This window comes from Neopelma chrysocephalum, unplaced genomic scaffold, assembly GCF_003984885.1.
Source record: "Neopelma chrysocephalum unplaced genomic scaffold, ASM398488v2 Primary Assembly neopelma1_77, whole genome shotgun sequence".
NCBI classification, from domain to species: domain Eukaryota; kingdom Metazoa; phylum Chordata; class Aves; order Passeriformes; family Pipridae; genus Neopelma; species Neopelma chrysocephalum.
The window spans coordinates 8810146-8831531 of NW_020897738.1; the positions used below are offsets into that span (position 1 = coordinate 8810146).

The 21386-nt window shown below is 42.7% G+C and overlaps 1 protein-coding gene across 1 annotated transcript in view; it reads left to right on the forward strand.

Annotated features, from left to right (window-relative positions):
• Positions 1-21386, forward strand: part of LOC113970607 (protein HIRA) — a 37240-nt gene that overhangs the window by 5639 nt on the left and 10215 nt on the right. Inside the window, exons 3-17 of the mRNA XM_027689720.1 lie at positions 4524-4586; positions 5322-5432; positions 6229-6319; positions 6766-6860; positions 7687-7782; positions 8599-8759; positions 9663-9830; positions 10351-10464; positions 11983-12053; positions 14676-14781; positions 15349-15570; positions 16396-16481; positions 16920-17114; positions 18525-18689; positions 20574-20778. Of these exons, the coding sequence (XP_027545521.1) occupies positions 4524-4586; positions 5322-5432; positions 6229-6319; positions 6766-6860; positions 7687-7782; positions 8599-8759; positions 9663-9830; positions 10351-10464; positions 11983-12053; positions 14676-14781; positions 15349-15570; positions 16396-16481; positions 16920-17114; positions 18525-18689; positions 20574-20778 (1949 nt within the window). The remainder of the gene's footprint in view (positions 1-4523; positions 4587-5321; positions 5433-6228; positions 6320-6765; positions 6861-7686; positions 7783-8598; positions 8760-9662; positions 9831-10350; positions 10465-11982; positions 12054-14675; positions 14782-15348; positions 15571-16395; positions 16482-16919; positions 17115-18524; positions 18690-20573; positions 20779-21386) is intronic.

The following is a 21386-nucleotide window of genomic DNA, read 5'->3' on the forward strand; positions in this document are numbered from 1 at the left end:
CTCCGCCCCGCCCCACAGCCCCGGCCCCGCTCCGGAACACACCGGCATTCCTGGCTGCCCCGCCGCGCGCGGCGGGGAGCGGGGCCGCGGCACTCGCGGGGTCCCGGGCCGGGCCTCGGGCCGCCCCCTGGCCGGGCCCGGAGCCCCGCCGGGCCCGGAGCGGCCGCAACAAGTGCCGGTGTGTTCCGGAGCGGGGCCGGGGCTGTGGGGCGGGGCGGAGGGGCCGTGCCGGGGCAGCCCCCGGGCCCGTCCCGGGGTGTGCGCGGGGCGCACCCGGCCAGCGGGTCCGGGCCGGTCGGGGGCGGCTGCGGGGCTCGGGGGAGCGGGAGCCGCTCCCGCCGCCCGGGCAGCTCCGCACCTGAGGCAGCGCAGGAGGGGTTTGAGGGCAGGGCGGTCGCGCTGGAGGTGCCCCGGGGTGAGCGGTGTCCGGAGCACAGCTCTGACCGCGCCGCTCTCACTGCGGCGGGTTCGCTGTCGGAGTCCCCACATGCACTGAGCTGTCAGTCTCCGTGGGCGAAAAGGTTTCTCCCAGCAGTACTTTCAAAACAACTCCCTGAATTTCTATACTCTCCTGTCTGCTAGTCCTCTGGGGATCTTGTAGAGATCTGTGAGCTCAGACGCGTTCAGAGTGAAGTGTTGGTATTGACAGAAGGCTCTGTGCTTCCCTAGCGTGGCAAATACGGGGTAGCATCAGTGTTATGTGCTTACACTGCTTAGATGAGCTTCCAGGTTAATACCTGTGCTGCTCCTGGTGAGGCAGTGAGAAGAAATCTAACGTGAAGAGCTCACTGGAGTTTGTGCAAGTTTTGTCCTCAGAGCCTGGGTGCAGCTTCATTCCCACTGCAAACTGTGTAACCCTGCTAATGTCTAAATGTCATTAGATGGACTCACGTGGCTGATTGGGATCTAGAATAAGACTGAGGTGGAGACCAGTTTATTCAAGCTGGAAAAGCGTGCTTTGAGTTAAGAACCACAGACACAACTTTACAGCTGCCTTTCTGCACGTGGTGCTGTGTCTGTGTCAGTGCTGCAGAGTTTGTAACAGTCACTCAAGGCTCGAGTTGACATTCACCTGCATCTTTACTTGGCCTGCTCTCCAGGGGCTGTGTAGGCAGCAGATGGGCCCGGCCTTGTAACCAAAGGTTGTAGTGAAGTGAAAAATTGTGGAAATACTTTATTTGAGTTGTTTTTTACATTTCTGCTTGGTTAATCTAAACAAATGTAGCATTTACATCTTAATCTCTGGCTGCCTGTGGGCAGAATGTCCTGTGCCTCTGTTTATCTTCAGTGGGAGCACACTTAGGAGCAGCTGAATAAAAACTTTCAACCTAAATCTAATCTAAGAGATTAGATCTGTGACTTCTTTCCTTATTTCTTCAAAGGGTGCACCTTTTGATATGGGTATGTCTTTGAAATCTGTAGCAATTTAGAACACATCCAACCATTGCAGAAAACAGGCTTCAGCCAAGGGATTTGCAGCAGGGGCTCCTTTGGAGAGCTCTGGGATCCTCTGCCTGGTGGATAATGCAGGGCCTCAATAGTCCCACATTTTATTCCCATTTCTGCTGCTGACCTGCTGGGATGAGTTTGGCCAAGTCACTTTGTCATAGTTTCACTACTTGCAGAAGAGACATTCGGCAGCAGCTCCATCTGTGGAGTGCTGTCAGTGGTGCCAGGGGTGCAGGACTGTGGGACATTCCCACACTGCTGTCAGTGGTGCCAGGGGTGCAGGACTGTGGGACATTCCCACACTGCTGTCCTTAGGCAGGATAAAACCGGGGGGTTTAATCAGCCCCTCTAACACCCCAGGGTTCCGGATCCTCCAGGCACCCTGCATGCAGGGAGTGTCTGTCACTCCTCCTGGGCCTCCCCTTGGCTCTGGGACCTCTCCAGAGCAGGGTCAGGAGAGTTTTCACTGTGTGTGCTGGAGACTGATCATTTCTGTTCCCTCGCTTCCTGCCCAGGCACACAGGGCTGTTCCCTGCTGGTGGAGCAAGGCTGGCTCTCCCACACTCCAGACCCAGCTGCCATCATTCCAGCCTTGCCCTCTCCTCACTCAGCTGTGGGATTTTTCCTTTGCTGACTGGACTGGAATGGGTGTAATGGTGCTTAGGGCACACACTCCACAGGCACTGGAAAGCAGTGTTGGAGCTGGGACGTTCAGCACACCTGGGAATTGTGGGCCGTGTGTTTATGGTAAAAACACATTTTGGCTCTACAGGTTTTTGTCTCAGGGTTCTTAATGTCGCTTATCTGAATACTTATTGGAAATATTTCTTCTTCAGATGCATCTTCTGTGAGCTTGTCACGCCCTTAGTGTGGGTTTGTTAGACGTTGCATGAAATTCTCATTATTGTTGTGTTCTCTTCCATGTTGCTTTGGCTCAGAGCGAGGTAGACTATTCAAAGTGCAATCTAATGGGGAGCAGGAACAGATGACTGTAAGATACAGCTGGTGTGATTTGCTTCCCCCTCCCAGCTTTCCATTCAGTACCTCTCTGAAGAGGAATCCTGTTGTCTGGACATATTCAGCACATGGGGTTTTGAGAGCTCATGGAGGCAAACACTGCTCCCTGAGGGAAAGGAGGTCCCTTGCCATCCCAAGAAACCCTTGCAAGCCCCAAGGTGCTGTTCATGTATAACAACTTGTAGAAACTGGAGCCTGCTCTTGTTTAAATATAGGCACAGAGTTTATCTCTCCAAGCTGTAATGGTGGAATGTAAATATTTGAATTGATTTGTGAGTCACACTGGATGTTGCATTAGATGGGCTGAAAGCAAATTGAATAGAAACTCATTAATTTTGTGGTAGAATTTCACTTAAAATTGTGTTTATATTTCATTGATTACAAACAAAAATGATGGAGTATTCAAAATGGCTTTTATTCTTCTGCTGGTGTATTTTTTAAAAAGATGGGACCTTTTCCTTGGGTTTTAATTATCTTACTTGGAACTTTTTGTTCCAAGCTTGTTTCATTATTGGTATTTCTTTAAGTACATAATGTATATTTGGTGTCTTTAAACAAATAAGCCCACGGGACATCTGGTCTGTCATAAGGTGTTCTGGTTTTAATGAACCTGGTTTGCTTCCTCATGCAATGTGATGCTGGGAACTTCTATAATTTGAGCTTATTCTCTTTTAGATATTATTGCAAGAGGTCAAAATGTCTTAAAACACACCATGTTAGATTTTAGTCTTGCTGCTTAAGTACCACTTGCATTTTGTTTTGATGCATCATTACTGTTGGGAAATCCAACACATCTCCAGTTAGAAGCTTGGGAACTCTTTGGTCACTTGGGAACAGGGACCTTGTACCCTTTGGCTTGTTTCCACAGGATCTGACATGATCTGATAGAGACATGGGAAGGAAGTGAGTTTGATGGGCCTCGTGTTCACAGGTCCCTGTGCCTTGAGCTTATTGGCGAATCCTGTGGGAAAGCCCAGGTTTCCTGGATAGATCATTGTGTAGGATTAGTTCCCTGTGGAGTAGGATCCCTCCCTGGATCACAGTTGAGCCATGTAGGAAGCTTTGTTTGTTGTTGAGGGCTTCATTTATTACCCCTGCCTTCCCTGGGTGCAAAGTCCATGCCCTTTTTAAACTTCATATGGAAAATAACGCCCTGTGACCTGACAACTTCCACTCAGGTCTGACTTTTTAGGGTTATAATAATTTATGAAAATATCTGCTCAGTGCTCATTTGATTGCACCCCAAATTTAATGCTAGAAAAAAAAAACCCCAAAATAAAGTTTTATCCTGCTGTGTAAATATCTGGATGGTTTGTGTTTGAACACGTGGTCTTCAATGCCAGTTCAATCCATGTCAAAAGAGAGGAGACTGTGAGTGTCTCAGGGTGAGCAGTGTGGGACAGCCCTTGTCCAAGGAATGGCTGAGTGGAGCAGGACTCTTGGGGCAAGGGCTGGGGACTCTTTGGGAGCTGAGCTGGGGACGTGATGAGTTGGGAGTGGCAGGAAAGGGATGAATATCAAGGGATTTTCAGCCACTGTCCTCCTGTACAAGAATTAAGGGGTGTTGAAGTAACAGCTGGTGCAGATACATGGAGCAGGAGGTTCTCCACAGAACCCATGGATGAACAGAACTTAAATTTGAGAGGGGTAATTGTGTGACCAACAGATGCCTGAGATCGGGGAGGATTTTAAAAAAGCAAAACCAGAAACCAAACCAAAACTCGCTTCAGGTCATGAGCTAATGAACTGTAGAAACCTGGAAGAAATTCCTTACTCAAATGCAGTTTTGCCTCCTTGGCACTATGGTGTTGTTTTGCTTTGAGGTATTTGGATTGGGTGTCCTTGGTTATCCCTGGTTTGTTGTGGAATGGCAACTTCCAGAGGGGCTTTTCCTGGGCTGCCCTTGGTGCCAGGCTGCTCTCAGCTCCTGTCCTTCCTGCAACTCCAGCTTTTAGAACAAGAAAATTGCCAACCAGAAGAGTTATGGTGGCTCTGGCATTACAGTTCTCTTGACTGGGAAACAACTCACTGTGTTGCTGCTTGTTCTCTAATTCCAGGAAAGCCAATATTTTCCGTGGACATTCACCCAGATGGGACCAAGTTTGCAACAGGAGGACAAGGTATGTCTGTGTGCTGATAAAAAGTGGAATTTTGGGCTCTAATAATAATTGTGTGCCTTCACCACACTTCAGTCAGTTTGACCCTTTTAAAAAGACATCACTTTTATCTCTAAGAAACATATGATTGTGTAAGTCATGAAATGTATTGAGAAGTGCTGTTGTTCCTGCAGAAGGCAGGGTTCCATGGCCTGATGTGCTCATCCTCTTGGGCATCATTGACATAGGAGCTGCAAGAACTGAGTCATGGCCAAATTTCTTTTTTATTTGAAGAGGAACTGAATGTGCAGTTGGGCTTTTTGAGTTGCTAAGTAGTAGAGCTATTGGGACAGAAAAATCCAATTATATAAATGGAATAGCTTAAGAAATACATGCAGAAATATTACTTGGTTCACAACAGTGAATAATTTTATGTTGGCTACAATAATTGCAATTTAGTATTTGAATATATCTTTTCTCTTTTAAAATACAATTTTATTATAAGTAGTTGTCCCTGTAGTTGGTATCAGTTATGTACAGTATAATTTTTGAACTGTATAAATTTATTTTTAATAACTTTAAGAAAAATAAAGCACTTATGACTTGGTGTAATTGTATCAAAATGGCATCTGTATTCAAATGTTTCCAAAATTCACACTGCAGTAATACCTATATTTTAGCATCTGTTCTGGGACTGAGATTAATTTGAAAAGCTTTTTTGCATGTATTTGAAAGGGGTGGCTCTTTGGTTTCTTACAGGTCAGGATTCTGGCAAAGTTGTGATCTGGAATATGGCTCCTGTCCTGAAAGAGGAAGATGAAAAGAATGAAAATATTCCCAAGATGCTTTGTCAGATGGACAATCACTTAGGTAACAAAGGCTTTTTTTTCCTATTATTTTTATCTTTTTTTACTGACTACTGGTAATTTGCCAAAGCTTAAGCATTACACATATATAATTATAAAAACTGTGCTCTGTCCAGTGGTGAAGAATCAATAAAATACAGCAGGGTGGTCCATACTTTGGCTATATACTTCTGAAGATATTCAGTAGAAAATGTTAAAATGTGGGGAAATATGCAGAGAAACATAGATACCTTTGGAAATCTCCTCCCTATAAGCTTTTTTTCAGCTGTGGCCACAAAGGATTTGATAATGCACATCCTGAGAAACTGGGGAGCTCTGAAGGAAAGGGCAAGAGAAGGAATAAGTGTAAAATAAACCTCATATGAAGTATATTGGTTATAGTTCTAAATTATTCTGGATTTATTGCACATTACATTTGGAATTAATGTGGGTACCTGACAAGTTGTCCCTTCTTCATTCAAGATATACCTTTCCTTCTTTGCCCTCTTAATCCCACCTCATTTACCAGGAGCAGTTTCCTTCGTTAGATGAATATTAATGTTTCTCCCTTTGAGCTACTTTTGGTGAAGCTTTTTTAGATAAGGAATAGGGATTTTTAAGTGAGAAGTTCCTCAGCTGCTGCTGGAAGATAAGTACCAATTCATTGATCTGAAGCAGACAGAGTAACTGCTTTGGGTGGAAAAAGCACACTTAAATCCTGAATGTCTCCTGTCAGGTTTTGCTTGTTGTGATCTTTGTCCCCGCTCCAGAACCCCTGATTCCCATATTTCCTGTTCCCAACTCCCTTGTCTCTGTTCCAGCCTGTGTGAACTGCGTGCGCTGGTCCAACAACGGGGTGTACCTGGCATCGGGGGGAGATGACAAACTCATCATGGTGTGGAAACGAGCTGCGTAAGCACCTGCCTCCCTTCTCACCTTTGTACTGCACTGCAAGTGGTTCCTCTGGCCCAGCTCAGTGGTTCCTCAGTGCTGGCCTTTGGGAGCTCAGTGCTTCTCCTGGTGCACGAGGAGCCAAACCCTGTGGCACCACGTCCCTGCGACTGGGGCTGGGTCTGCCTGGGGGTCTCTCTCCTCCAGAGGAGCTGACACATCTTCTTCTGTTCTTGAACAAAGCTTCCTGCTGAGATTTGAAGAGTCACCCTAAATAGAAATTGTGCATTTTATTGAAGCTAATTTTTTTAATAACTGGAATTACTTGCTCTAAAGAAAATACAGGTTTTTCCCTTCCGTTTTCATTGTAGGAATAACTGACTAATAGAAGTGCACTGTGCAGCTGATTTGTTTTACAAAGAACAACTTGAGGGAGTTCTGTTGCTAATTGTTTCCATTTTAATTAGGTACATTGGACCTAGCACTGTGTTTGGTTCTAGTAGCAAACTCACTAATGTTGAGCAGTGGAGGTGTGTGTCGATCCTCAGAAGCCACTCAGGGGGTAAGTGAGAAGGTGCTGAATGAACCTGATTTGAATGTGTTTGGAAGAAAATAGTTTTTCAGCGTCACGGTGTTTTGTTCAAAACATTTATATTTGGTGGTAAGTCAGCAATTCCTTTTAAGAGCAACAATAAAAATCTAAAAGAAAATACAGTTTTTAATCAAATGGGATTTTCATACAAGTAACTTCTGGCAACTACATAACAGAAGAATTAGCTATTAAGAAACTTTTTGCTATTTTCTTGCTTAAAAATTAGTTTGAATAAAGGAAGATAAACTGTGTTTTTATTTAAATAAATGTTCAGACTGGCAGTGAATAATCTGGTTGGCAAAGGATGAAGATTTTGTAAACCAAAGAATGTTAATGTTTATTTAAAAAAAAATAACTGAAGAGCAGTGCAAAAGATGAATAAACAAGTAATTTCAGATGTGTTTTGCACCTGCTGACATGAGCTATGATTAGAATCAAGGTGGCCATCACTTGGATTGCTCTGTGCATGTTGGAATGAAGTGAGTGCATTGCAATAGCTTCTGGTACTTTTTATCCAAACCAGGACAGGGTTCTTTGTACAGGCATTAGTACTTCCTACAGTCACTGGACATTGCATTCTCTGCCTTGGGTTTTTTTTGATTTGAACATTGTAAGTTGGAGAGCCTAACTCCCAACAACTGTTGCCGTGTTCTGTCCTACCTTCTGCTCTGGTGAAATGATAATAATTTCTCAGTGAGAGCAAAATGTTGCCACACGAGTTCTTTTTTAAAAGATGTTTGGATTTTCTGATTACCATCAACCTCTTTCCTAATGGAAGTTGTTTTTTCCCAAGCAGATGTGATGGATGTGGCGTGGTCTCCCCATGATGCCTGGCTGGCATCCTGCAGTGTTGACAACACTGTTGTCATCTGGAATGCTGTCAAATTTCCAGGTGAGAACTCTTTATGTCAGATTTGTGAGTGTGTAAAGTGTTGTGACAAACTCTTCCCTCCCTGGGCATATTTCACTGACTCTGAGCATCTCTCTGGGGGAATGGCTGGCATTTTGAGATGACACACTTGCAGCCTGGCAGGTCAGTGCTCTGTCCAGGTTTGGATGGCACTGAGCACTGGGTTCCACCCTGCTGGAGGGAACAGCTGCATTCAGGCTGTGCTGCTCATTTTACATGACAGTCATTATTAGGTGTATTTTATTTACATGCCATTTATTTGAAGCTGGCTTCCAATACTGATCCCAGAGTTTTTACACTCTGAAGCTGGCTGGGTACCCTCTCAGCCTCTTCTCCCACAGTCTGATAAGCAGGAGTGACTGAAAACAGGTTACCAGGTCTGCCAGGCTTGTGTGTCTGTTGAGTCAAAACTTTGACTTAGTTCACATTTGCTGCACAGAGCTGAATTTGTTGTGATAATCTTTGGGTGTGGAGGAAAGGGTTTAACTGAAATTCCAGTTAAAGTGCTGCTTTTCTACAGCTTCAAAGTTCTATTCTGAAGTGCCTGGGCTTTGTTGGTCTTTCTGCTCTGACCTATTTCTTACAAAGAGTTTTGTACACGTTAATCTGGACAGAGTTCTCTTTCCCACTTTTTTATATCAGTGTTAGCTTGAGCACAGGTTCCAGTTTGGTTGTTTGTACAGTAAAGAAAATTACATTTTATACTCCGTTTCAAAAAGATCTGGTAAATCTTCTCAACAGTCTGTCCTAAAGGAGATTTCAGTAACTACTCCCTCTTCTCAATTTTTGGCTGCACAGAAATCCTGGCCACGCTGAAGGGGCACTCTGGGCTGGTGAAGGGGCTGACCTGGGACCCTGTTGGGAAGTACATCGCCTCGCAGGCCGACGACCGCAGCCTCAAGGTGTGGAGGACCATGGACTGGCAGCTGGAAACCAGCATCACCAAACCCTTTGATGAGGTACTGCACAATGTGGGACTGTCCAAAGTGAATTCCTTGAGAATGAAAGAAAACTAGAACAACCCTGGTCCTGCTGACACATGAATTAATTTAGCAGTGCTGAATGAAATGAAGTTCTCAGAGGGCAGGTTCAAAAGGGGGGAAAAACGAGCTACTTTCTCCCACAAAATGTGATTGACTGGAGACTCTCATTGCCATTGGATATTGTGAATGCCAAAGGTTTACGTGGGTTGTGTAAACAATGCAGTAAATTTCTGGCAATGTAGGGGTTGTTCCAAGGAAGTTTTGGCACCCTGGTTACAGCAGTCTGACCTTCTTCCCTGAGCATCTTCTGTTGGCCACTGTCAGAAATGAGAGAAGCACTTGGGAGGGATCTTTGGTCTGGCATCACAGGGCTGTGATGTGGTGACTTCGATCAAGAGAGCAAATACCTGGGGACAGAATGTGGTGCTTAGTGAGTGGAGTGTTGTGCAGGGATCTCATGGTATTGTGATTAGTACAGTTACTCTTTGTAGTCAACTGTAACTGCCCAAATTCACGTGTGAGCTGCTGTGGCAAGCTGAAGCCTCATCATTAGCAGCTGCTGTGCTGCTGCCCTGTCCTTAACTAGGACTGTTATAATTATTGAGGGAACAGTATCCAAAAAGATGGAACGTTTTTGTTTCCTTTAAAAGAGTTCTCTGGGTTCCTTTTCCCCCCTTTTGATAGGGCTTCTGAAGTTACACTTCATCACCTGTGTAAACATGGCCAAGTGCTAAAGAATTGTGTGTAAGATCATTAATGTTCGCAAAAAACTTACTTTGTAATCATATTCCCTAAATCTAAAATTTAAATAGTTTGTATTAACTGTTATGGTTTGTTTGCCAAACACTTTTAAAGCTCTGGTGTGGTTTTTTTTGTCAGTGTGGAGGGACAACTCACGTGTTGCGTCTTAGCTGGTCGCCTGATGGTCACTACCTTGTTTCTGCTCATGCCATGAACAATTCTGGACCCACTGCTCAGATCATTGAGAGGGATGGCTGGAAAACCAACATGGATTTTGTGGGTCACCGGAAGGCAGTCACAGTAGTGGTGAGTGAGTGAGAGTCATTTACCCCTGAAGTAAAACTTCTGTTATGCACTTTTTGATAATTTTATGTACAAATGGGACCAGAGGTGAAGACAGACATCAAGATTAGTAAAGCAAATGCATGGTGGTGGTGGTTAAAAAATGTCAACTTTACACGTTGGTAGCAATCAGCTTGCTGGTGTGATAAGAGAACCAGATGGAGAAGAGCAAGACAAGGGGAGTACAGAGCATGTAGGAATGCCCAACATTGGCTTTGTTAGCTCTGCAGTGACTTGGTTAAAGTGATGGAGGTTTGCTAGATCCCTAGTAAAATTAATATGATTTGCTATTCCTGTTAAGGCATTCAAAAAGCCCCTTAAGAAAGCTCCTGCAGCTTTTCTCATGCTCTTATAGAGTCTGGTTCAGGACTTTGTTCCTATGAAATGTTTCTTTTTCACTCTTAAGTGGAAAATTAGCCTTTAAAGCAGATCTTCTGCTAAAATGTAATTACTGTAATAAAATTTGGGCATCTCATTTGTTTAGAAATTCAATCCAAAAATCTTCAAAAAGAAACAAAAGAACGGGAGCTCCACCAAGCCAAGTTGTCCCTACTGCTGTTGTGCTGTTGGTAGTAAAGACCGATCTCTGTCTGTCTGGGTAAGTGTTGCCTTTGCTCCTTTGAACTGATGTGCTCATTTGGATAACTTGGGGTTTAGCACAAAGGTTACATGTACAGTATTGGGTCTTATATTTAAGGGCATTTCAGGGGTTTTTGTTTCTGTTGTTGCAGGTTTAGCTGGAGGGGAAGGAAGTGGATTGCTGTTAATTAATTTCTCTAAAGCCAAGAGCAGTTAGGAACCAGAGGCAGAGTTTGTGCCCTGGTGGGGGGGAGGAACTGTTAAGGGCCATAATGTGTTACCACAGTTAATAAATTCAGCCCTATTTCCTTCCTGTGTCTTTTACTTGTCTTCTGTCTTTGCAAAGGAGAGGAATGTGAAGGTGAATGAGGTTTTTAAGTATACTTTTGACAAGCTTTTGACATCTAGTTTGGGTTTTACTTTAAAATCTACACTAAAATTATTATTCTGGCTAAGAGAAGAGTAGCTGTTCTCACATTTATAAATGCAAGGCGGGTTGTTTGGCAACTGCAAAATACAGGGAATAAATTTAACTGATTGTAAAGCTTTGTGATGAGAACATGTGCCAGAACACACCAATTGCTAACTCCAATCTGCTATTTATAGATTCCAGTGTGATATTTATCCATCCATCGCTGGATGCATAACACTAAATCTGTTTCTGGCAGTGCTGCCAGTGCACACCCATATCAGGGTATCACTGGGTATATTTTACTGTCTATTTATACTATAAAGGTTTCATTTAGAATGGCTGGTGAGGTTATATGAGGGATTACAGAGGTGCAAAGTTATAGACCATCTTTGCCCTGAAGAGCTTGGTAGATCTGTATAGAGCACAGATAAGTACTGAAGGTGACAGCTACACTGAACCCAGGAGCATTAAACTTCCCAGCCACATCGACTGCTCTGGCTTCACTTCAGTTGTGCTATACACCATGGATGTTAAATCCATTGGTTTAACATTAAAGAGCTTAGAATGTCTGATTTAGAACAGGTTATTGGGAATTTTCATATTCAGTTCTTTATTACTAAGCTGATTCATAAGTGTAGAGGGATCCTCTTTAAGAACAGCTGTGAGTCAAATTCCCTTTGCTCTTCATAGGCTTCACTTTCTTAGACAAGTGGAGTGAGTGAGGACGTGGAAACCTAATCTGCTTTGTGTCTTCCTCCTGTGCTGGCAGTTTGCAACCCCCTTATCTCAGAGCAGCTTAGAATAGAAGCTCTTTCGCATCCGTGGAATTGCTTTTGAAGTGGTGGAGGGTGTTCTGTGGCTGGGATGGAATGGCAAAGGTGATTTAGAAATTCAGTCTGTGTTTCAGAGAGGAGAGTTGAATGTCAGCTATTCCTCTCCAGAGCTTTTCTGTCCCAGCAGTGGAATGGGTGAGTTGGTTCTTCAGCTGCCCCACCAGGCATGCAGGGCATGTCTCCACATTTTCTTTGTGGATATTGTTGGGCTCTGGGAGAGTGTCATGAGGGAATATCTGTGCTAGTGTAGAGCTTCTACATTTATGAGTGTTGGTTTTTGTTTTTTTTTAAGCTCACGTGTCTGAAACGACCCTTGGTTGTCATACATGAGCTGTTTGACAAGTCAATCATGGACATTTCATGGTAAGTTCATTTCTGCTCTTTGTTACAGAAACCAAAGTATTGTCATCAGCTTTAGGTGTTTTCCAGAATTATCTGGAAATTCCTTAAAACAGTACAGCTTGTGATTGGAACACAAATAATTGGTTTCTGAAGGTTTTGGTTCTTCTGCAACATCTTTGGTAGTAACATTAGCAATTAGCATGTGGTCACTGGAGTTTATATAACACTAAAACTGAATAAAACTGAATAAAAATTAATGTATGTAGTAATGACACAGTAAAATACTCGTGGAATGAGTTCCCACTTGTTATGATTCACTGATATTTTTTCACAGAATATCTATTTTGTAACATGACGTGGTGGACCTGGTGAGTTTTATGTGCATTCCATCTGTGAGAAGCTGGCTGGACAATCCACTTTCCCAGCAGTCTGCTGTCCCAAACCTTATTTTCTTTTTCTGCAGTGAGTGGTACTCTCTCCTCTCCTGCTTTCTTCCTAGGGCCTAGTCATAAAAATGCAGAAGTTAATAGTTCTTCATTTGCTGCAAGACTTAAATAATAAGGGGAAAAAAGCTCATGAGACCACTCAGTAAAGGGTATTTAAAAAATACTCTGCACCCATACAGCAGGTGATTTAGAGAGTTAAGGGTTCTGTACAAGAAAATGCTCAATATTTTTTTTCATTAATAGCCACACAGCTGATTCCACAGGCCATCCTAATTCTATTGCTTCCTGACTTCTGAAAATCTGCCCCAACAGTTGTGACCATCCAGGTGGGTTTATGCTGTGAATGTCAAAGCTCACAGTGTAACTTCCTGCTCTCTGTGTGCTCTGTGGATTTTGCCATGAAGCTCAGTGAACCACAATAAAGTTTTCAAAACCAAACCATTTTTCTTTCATTAGCAGATTAAGGCTGGAAAGCCAGCAAGTGGAATATTTCATGAGAAGTGCTGCTATTGCTGCACTACAATAGCTCTGAATAGTTTTGTTTTCCTGTAGTGTTTTTTATTTCTCCGTCTGCAGTTTGCACATTTTTCATGGCATGAAGTCATTGGGAGTAAGAGCTGGTTAACATTTTGCAATTTCTGAGGGAATGGTTTTGTGGCATCTTTGAGAGACAAAGGATCATCAGGAAGCTTGATATTTTATATCCTGTTTACAGACTGAAACAGTGGCTAAAATGTCAATAATGTGGAATGTTCCCAGAAACATGCTCCATTCTGAAAACAGACTGAGTAAATTCAGAGAAACCTGATACTATTATATTGTTATATCTCTATCATTTCTCTTTCAGAGTTTTAGGCTTGGATCCATCTTCATAATATCTTGAAATGATAATGTTTTCACGGAACAATTGCTTGGTTCCAGAGGTCAATAGGAGCTCAGCAATTTTGTCTGCTAAGCAAGCAGAAAACTCTCAACAAGATGTTACCATTTCCTAACCTGGAGTGCTGTTGGTTTACCTAGTCCATGGTTCTGAGGCTGACTGACTGCTGGGGATGTGTTACCTGGTTCATGGTTCTGAGGCTGCCTGCTGGGGGTGTGATGCTCTCAGGGCACCAGCCACCACAGAAGCAGATATTTTCAATTGCCCATGGCCATGGTGCACGTCATAAATTTCTGAGCCTTGCTGGAGTAACTTGGATGGGATGTCAGAGTTCTGCCAGCTTTCCTTTGCTCTCCCCTTCTCTGTAACAGTGGATCTGTAAAGCCACTGTGTTACTGTCTCTGTGAGCTCTGTAACTGAACTGTCTGGGCGAGCAGTCAAAATTCATCTAATACTTTTTCCAATGTGCAATAATAGGTTATGTATGCAAGAGTATAATTCCATTAAGACTAGAATGTATAGTTTCTCCTCTCTCTTGTTGCTAAGAAAACCTTTTGAGACCTCCAGAAGAGGGTTACAGTACATTCCCATATACAAGGACATGTGGAGTTTGCTTAAAACCACAAATAATGAACAATAACAAAATCAGACATATGTTCTTGCCTAATACAGAGATTGTTGGACTGCTTGGATGTTCAGCTTGCTTTCTTTTGATTGCTGTAGCTTGAGATAGTGCTGCTAGAGAAGAGGCATTTACCCAACATACAGGGCTTCTCTCTTAAGAATCTCGTTTCCTCTCCTTCCGTTCTTGTTTATTTGGATCAGAGAGTTCTTATAGGAATGGACTGTCTGTTACTTGATGAACCTTCATCTTCCATGGGCCTCAAACAGCGGTTTATAGGGCCCTAAGAGATGTGTATGGATTGCTTATCTGCTGAGAGCCCCTTTCTTCACCCCCTGGCATTAGCACAAAGATTTTGTACATCTTTGGAAGGAAATGTGTTTATAGTTTTCTCCTTTTGTTCATTGGGAACACTGCTCTGAGTTACACCTTCACGAAGGTTTTCATGGTGCTGATCGTGCCATGGGTGGGTGTATTGTCCCAATGCCACTTTCCTATGTGCAGTGTGCCAAGGACTGTTGGCACACAGACTCCTGCTGCCCCTCATCCCATCTCCTGTCCCACTTCTTTGGTTCCATCAGGCGTTGCTGTGATAATAAATCTTATGCTAAAGTTTTTATTGGGCACTTTATCATATTGATCCTTTGCATCAAGGAAAGAGATTGAAAACAGAGTTGGACCTTTATTTCCTTCAGGACCCTTAATGGCCTCGGTATCCTGGTGTGTTCCATGGATGGATCTGTGGCATTTTTGGACTTTTCCCAGGATGAACTTGGGGATCCACTCAGTGAGGAGGAAAAGGTACAGTAAGCACTCAGACAACCTGTGATCATATCTAAGGGATGTATTGATTCAATTAAAATATTGGACTATTTATAGAAGTATATAGTGACTGGTTTCCATATTATAGAAAATGTGTTCTTGTCTACTTTACAAATCATTAAAAGACAGTAGTCAAGAAATGAATGTGTCATATTAGTTTCTGTTCTGGAAAGAGTATTTGGAAAACATCCACTTGCTTACACATCATTATACATTTGAAGTAATTATTTGGCCAAGGAAACAAGGAGTGGGTGCTTCAAAACACTTTAAAATTACTCTTTGACTTGCATATATGCAAGTCTTTTTAAACTGATTGCTGTTGGCTGTTTTTCCTCTCATTGCTATTAGCAACTAGAGCTTTGAGTTCCAATTATTTTACATATTGACTTAGTGTTAGTTGAAAACACAAAGAAAAAAATGTAGTGTGTAAATGATAGAGAGGGCAATTGCATTTGATGGATCCCATTAGATTTTGTGATTCCACTGCATCACAGTCAGCGATGCCACGGGAGCAGTCCCAGTCACTCACATCTTTAACACCCACAGAGCAACATTCACCAGTCCACCTATGGGAAGAGCCTGGCTATAATGACTGAAGCTCAGCTGTCTACCACCATCATTGAGAACCCAGAGATGCTCAAGTACCAGCAGAGGCAGCAGCAGCAGGTGGATCAGAAGAACGCGTCGCTCCGGGAGGGCTCTGGGAACGCAGCAGCTCCCAAAGTGGCCAGCATGGTCAATGGGGAGAGCCTGGAGGACATCAGGAAGGTGGGTGCTCTTGGGCAGTGCCAGGTACTGAGCTGGTAAACACCAAACTGCTTGTGACAGAACCAGTTCCTGTGCCTTTCTTCGTGTTGAGTGGCACCTTCCAGCCTGGGAAGGGTCCGGTGCCCGAGTCACTGGGTCAGTTACTGCACGGGGTGAAAAGTTACAATGCTTTTGAGCAGAAATAGGACTGTGTGGAAAAAAAGGCTTGTGGATGTTTCTGCAACTGATACAAAATTCTTGGTGTGCAGGAAGGAACCCAAAAGTAGCTCATGGCAGGGAAGCTGTAGAACTGTACTTCAATTTCTCAGTGGTAGAGGTTGAAAGCTTTATTTAATGCTCTCCTAAACATAAAGCATGACTTCTAATGAAGGACTCGGTACACACAGATCAGAACGTTTTGGACTTGACTCTCTAACTGTGGAGAGCAGATTACATTCTCCACAAATGCCTTTTCTACTGATGGATAGATTGAAGATTGGAAAGGTGTGTGTTCAAATTAAAAATCATGTGTATTATTGTACAGGCTGAGAGCAGTAATCACAATCAGAATTCTGTTGTACTTTGTACTGTATGAGCTTCTACTTAACACCTATTAGTGGTCAAAAAAAACTTATGGTATTGAAATACACTTGTATTAATAAAAATGTAGATTGACTATGCAATAATGGCATGGTTCAAAGATGATATGGGAAACAGTCTTTGTTAGCAGATTTTTAATTGAGGCACATCTTTCTTCTACTATACTTATTCTTGTTTGTTGGAAAAAAAACAAAAAAAAGCATTTCCTATTTATCAGAAGTGATGATGAAATGTACTTTCCAACAGAATCTCTTAAAAAAACAAGTTGAAACCCGCACGGCAGACGGTCGGAGGAGGATCACACCTCTCTGCATTGCTCAGCTGGACACTGGGTATGTCTGGAAGTCACCTTTAAAATCCTTTTGGACCTTTTTAATCTTTTTGTTGTCGTTGTTCCCTGGTGCAAACTCCGAATTCTGACTTAGAGCATCATGAAACCTGTATTGGGAATAAGTGTGTGTCCTTATGAAAGGTGGCTTTGGCCTGTGTTCTCTTAGCCATGAGATCTCATTCTCATAGGTCAGGCTAATTCTCCTTATCTACCATTGTGTATTGTAGATTCATATCTATATTAGTACTGGCTTTAATATCCTTTGGATGTGAGAAACAACTATGGACAGTTACGTGTTGGTGGTTTATTTAGGTTGTGTGTGAGTATCCACATGTGGAAAAAGGAAGAATGGAATAAATAGTTTAGTTAAAATTACTATTTTTCAATTATCTTTTACGTGTTTTTGAGTAACATATTTGTTGTTTGTCTTTTTGCTTAGGGATTTTTCTACAGCATTTTTCAATAGCATCCCAATCTCTGGAACTCTCTCTGGCTCAATGATGTCTTCTCAAAGTAACCAGCAGCTCATGTCACTTGATTCTAACGCAGCAAATTCCCTTAATACTTCAAAGCCTTCTGTGGAGCCAACAGCAGCCAGTATAAAACCAACAGATGATGCAGCCAATAAAGAGGGGTCAGTATTTGCAGTTTTGTTTTTCACTTACATGAGTCTGTTTAGTTTTAAATTTCTGTTTATGGTTCTGTAACCAAGAAATCATTAAAGCAGTTTCCTGACTGCAAAACTCTGAGAATCAAACCTTCCTGAAAGTATCAAGATTTTATTGGTATTGGTTACTTTAAATAGTGGTAAATCAGGAATGAGTAAATCCATATGCACAGTTCTGGCAGTGAACTCCAGTGGAATGAGGGGTGCAGTTGATTGCTGAGGCTCTAACAAATGACCTGCTTATGGATTGTTGGCTTGCTATTAGTGAATAAGAGAAGGCTTTCCAGTACTGGCAGCCATGAAGCCTGTTTTACATCAAATTCTGTCCCGTGTCCTCTCTTTGAACATGGTGATCCTTCTTTCCTGTGTAACAACCCCATCAGAGCACAGTGATGCTGACTTGTCAGTGCACATGAGCCCATTGGCCAGTGTGTCTTTCAAATTAACAATGGAACCACTCGATTTTCCTTGCTGTTCTCTCAGTGGCAGCACTGACTTGGTTTCTGCTCCTCAGTGTGTTTTTACAGTATTTGTAACAGCACAAGTGGCATTGGAACCTCTGCTTATTCATCACATCAGCTGAAATTGGCCCCAGATTAAAAAATGAGCATGTAGACCATGAGAAATGATTGACAGATGAAACTAGTCTCCTTTTCTTTGAAAACTGTACTTCTAGGAGCTTTTTAGTACAAACATCAGTTATTTTAGAGCCATTATTTCTTTCAGTTAATTCCCTGAATTCATTCTCTGAATGAATTGAAAAATCTCTAAAGTAAACAGCTATTCAAATAACAGATCCCTGGAATGCTTTAGTGTGGGGGAAACACATTCCTTTGCTTTAGAGTTGTGCTTGGAAAGGCCTAATAATCAGTTTGGATTCTTCAATAACAAAAGTCTAAACGTGGCATGAATTGTTTCAGCCCAGATTGTTTGACTGATAAACAGTGGAATATAATATTGTAATGGAAAGGATTTTCTAACCTGAACAAGGGGTAAAAGCAGGAACCCCAGTGATTATTTAAAATAGTGATCCTTTCCCTTTGGGTACATAAACAACAGCTAAAAGTATTGTTCCTGACAGTTTCATTCCTGAGTTAAAAATACAAAATGAATGAATTAGGGTCTTTTAATCTAGACATGTGGCCACATGAAGCTCTGAGGTGTATCACAGGCAGTTTTTGAGTAGGGAAAGCATTCAAGATGCTGACACGTGAAGGGGTGGCAAAGGCATATCCTGATTCATGATGTACTTCAGTGAAAGGTTTTCAGCATGCTTCCTAGCCAGTGTAATGGATGTTAGCTAGTTGTTGTGAGCAGTGCAGGTTACCAACATGAAATTCATTTTAATCCTTCTTTTCCTGTCTCTTTTGCTGACAGTGTAAATGCTACCTCTGCCTCAACTGCTCCTCCTGCATCCTCTGTGTTGACAACTCCATCCAAGATTGAGCCCATGAAAGCATTTGATTCCAGGTTCACAGAACGCTCCAAAGCCACCTCAGGGACTGCTGTGGTACCAAACACAAACCAGACTGTTGTGGACAGGTGAGGCCCAGCCTGGGCAGGGGGAAGGTGCTGATGCAGAGGGTTGAAATGTTGATTCCCTGGGGTGTGGGTGTCGTGTGCTGGGGCTGTACAAACTGCCTTGGGTCTCTCCCCCTGGTGAAGGGAAGGGGACAGCTGCAGACAGGGGAACTCTCTGCTGGCGTTATCCCTTTGTGCCTTTGTCCCTGGCATTTTGGTATCAAGCAGATTCTTCAAGATGTTCCAGGTTCAAGCCCTTGTTGCAGGAGGCTGTGTGTGCACAGGCCTCCCTGTGTGCAGCTGTGCTCCTTGGAAGACAAAACCAGCCCAAAATAGCCAGCCTGCATCTCTGCACAGCAGAGACTTCCTTCAGCATGAATTACCATCCTTGTCAGCAGACAGCCTAGCATCATTGTAGCTGCAATTGTATTTCAGATTTATGCCTTGAAGGCATGTGGAGAAGACTCTTTGATTTTAAGGAGTTTTAGCTCTGGATCCACATGACTTAAAAAAAAAAGACAAGCCTTTGTTTTTGTGCCACAGTGTGCTATGGCATAGGTGTTCCTGCTTCACCAAAACACGTGATGGAAAAATAGCAACCTGGAGAAAGAAGTGTCTAGTTCCCCAACTTATTATCAATAAAACATATTTTATACATCAGTATTTTTATGTCAAAGGGTTTAACCATGTGATGCAGAAGAAAGATGCATTAAATGACTCTCATAATTGCTTCTGATGTGTCAGTAAAGTATGGATAAAAGTTTATTGTTTGGCATAATTCAGAAGCCAGAGGAAAAAGGTTTGGATTATGCAAAGTATTTCTGTGAAGCCAAGCAGTTAAGGAATAACTGGCAAAAGGGTGTCAGTTAATAACCAGCTACTGGAGGGAATGTGAAGAGTATGAATAAATGACCTATTTTAGGATATAATGGCTAACAAGAGAGTTCACAGGGATTTGTATTTAGTTATATTATATTATATTTCATTATATAAGGACATGGGCCTGTTGGAGCAGGTCCAGAGGAGGCCACGAAAATGGTGAGAGGGCTTGAGCACCTCTGCAGAGGAGACAGACTGAGAGAGCTGGGGCTGCAAGCCCAGAGAAGAGAAGGCTCTGAGGAAACCTTCTTGCAGCCTCCCAATGCCTAAAGGGGCTACAAAAGAGCTGGAGAGGGACTTTCCATGGGGGCAGGTAGTGGTAGGACAAGGGAAAATGGCTTCAAACTGAAAGAGGGCGGGTTTAGATTAGATAATAGGAGCAAATTCTTGCCTGGGAGGGTGGAGAGGCCCTGGCACAGGTTGCCCAGAGAAGCTGTGGCTGCCCCTGGATCCCTGGAAGTGTCCAAGGCCAGGCTGGATGGGACTTGGAGCAACCTGGGATAGTGGGAGGGGTCATTTTTATGGTTTGCAGAAATACATTGTACAGCAGTGAGAGCTGAATAGGACAATTTCTGGGGATAGACAACAGAATGACAAAGGAAGTTCTACATGAGTAAGTAGAAACTGTAATGTCTGTTGAAGGGGAAAAGATGAACTACTCTTGCATCTTGGAGTGCTGAATTATTTGTATCAGCTCAGGGAAAGAGATCTGATTGTAATTGGAACTGAATGCTAAAATAAGGTTGCTCTTTCCAGCTTTCCCCTGTAGCTAACTGCTGGTTTGATTAGTTTTTTTTAAAGGGGAGAATATGTCTGATCAGCTTATGTGTGAATTGCACATTGTACTCCTAGAGAGGATTTGCCAAACCTCTTCAGCTTCTTCCTCTTGCCTTTGTGCAGTTTGAAATACGCTCAAACAGGGCTAAGAATGTGTCTTCTTATCTGCAGGAATGCTGTGCACACGATATGGGGCAGCTTTGGGAATCAGCTCTTATAAAACATGACATTTGCTTTTTTCTTTTACAGACTGAAGGATCAGAATTTAATTAAAGACAATAAGCCTAAGGATATTCTGGAGAGCAGCAGTGACAGTGAAGAGAAGATTCCAGCTGTTAAACCACTCAGTGTTCCCAAACGGAAACTGGAACTTGAGGGGGAAACAGTAGAAAAGAAGAAAAAGGGAAGGCCCAGGAAAGACTCCAGACTTGTACCAGTAACTTTAACTGTTCAGGTGAAGGAAATAAGATTCATTGTGGCTTTCACAAGTCAGTTGACTTGTTCCCTCAGCTGAGGGGAAACTCAAGTAGTATCAGTCCCTCAGGATTTTTAGCCATCCCTCCTTCATGCCTTTAAACTTCCTCTTTTTGGAATTTAAGGTTAGAAAAAGCAGATGCACACGGTGTGACAGATGTGTCTATCTTTTATATCAATATACAGCTATTACTAAACAGCACCAGTGTGCCAAGCAGTGGCAGCCTCCCAAAGGACTGTATAGAATGAAATTCAGTGCCAGCAGTTTAGGGTGGCGTGTGATGGAGAGTGGCCCAAGCACAAGAAAGTGACTTGGGTATGATGATTTAAAATATAAATAAATATATTCAGCATAAAAAATAAATAAACTTCCTCAGAACCCTGGAGTGGTTGCATTAGAGTTTCCATCATTTTAGGGCATATAGATACTCTTTTTTCAGTATTTAGAACTTATATTTTCCATATAAGGTACCAGAATTTCCATTAATTAGTTGCAGCTGAAAATGGGGGGTGGGTTCAAAAAAAAAAAAAGGACCACTTCAAGTTTGTTTTGATTTTTTTTTAATTCTTAGAAGCTATTTTAAAAAA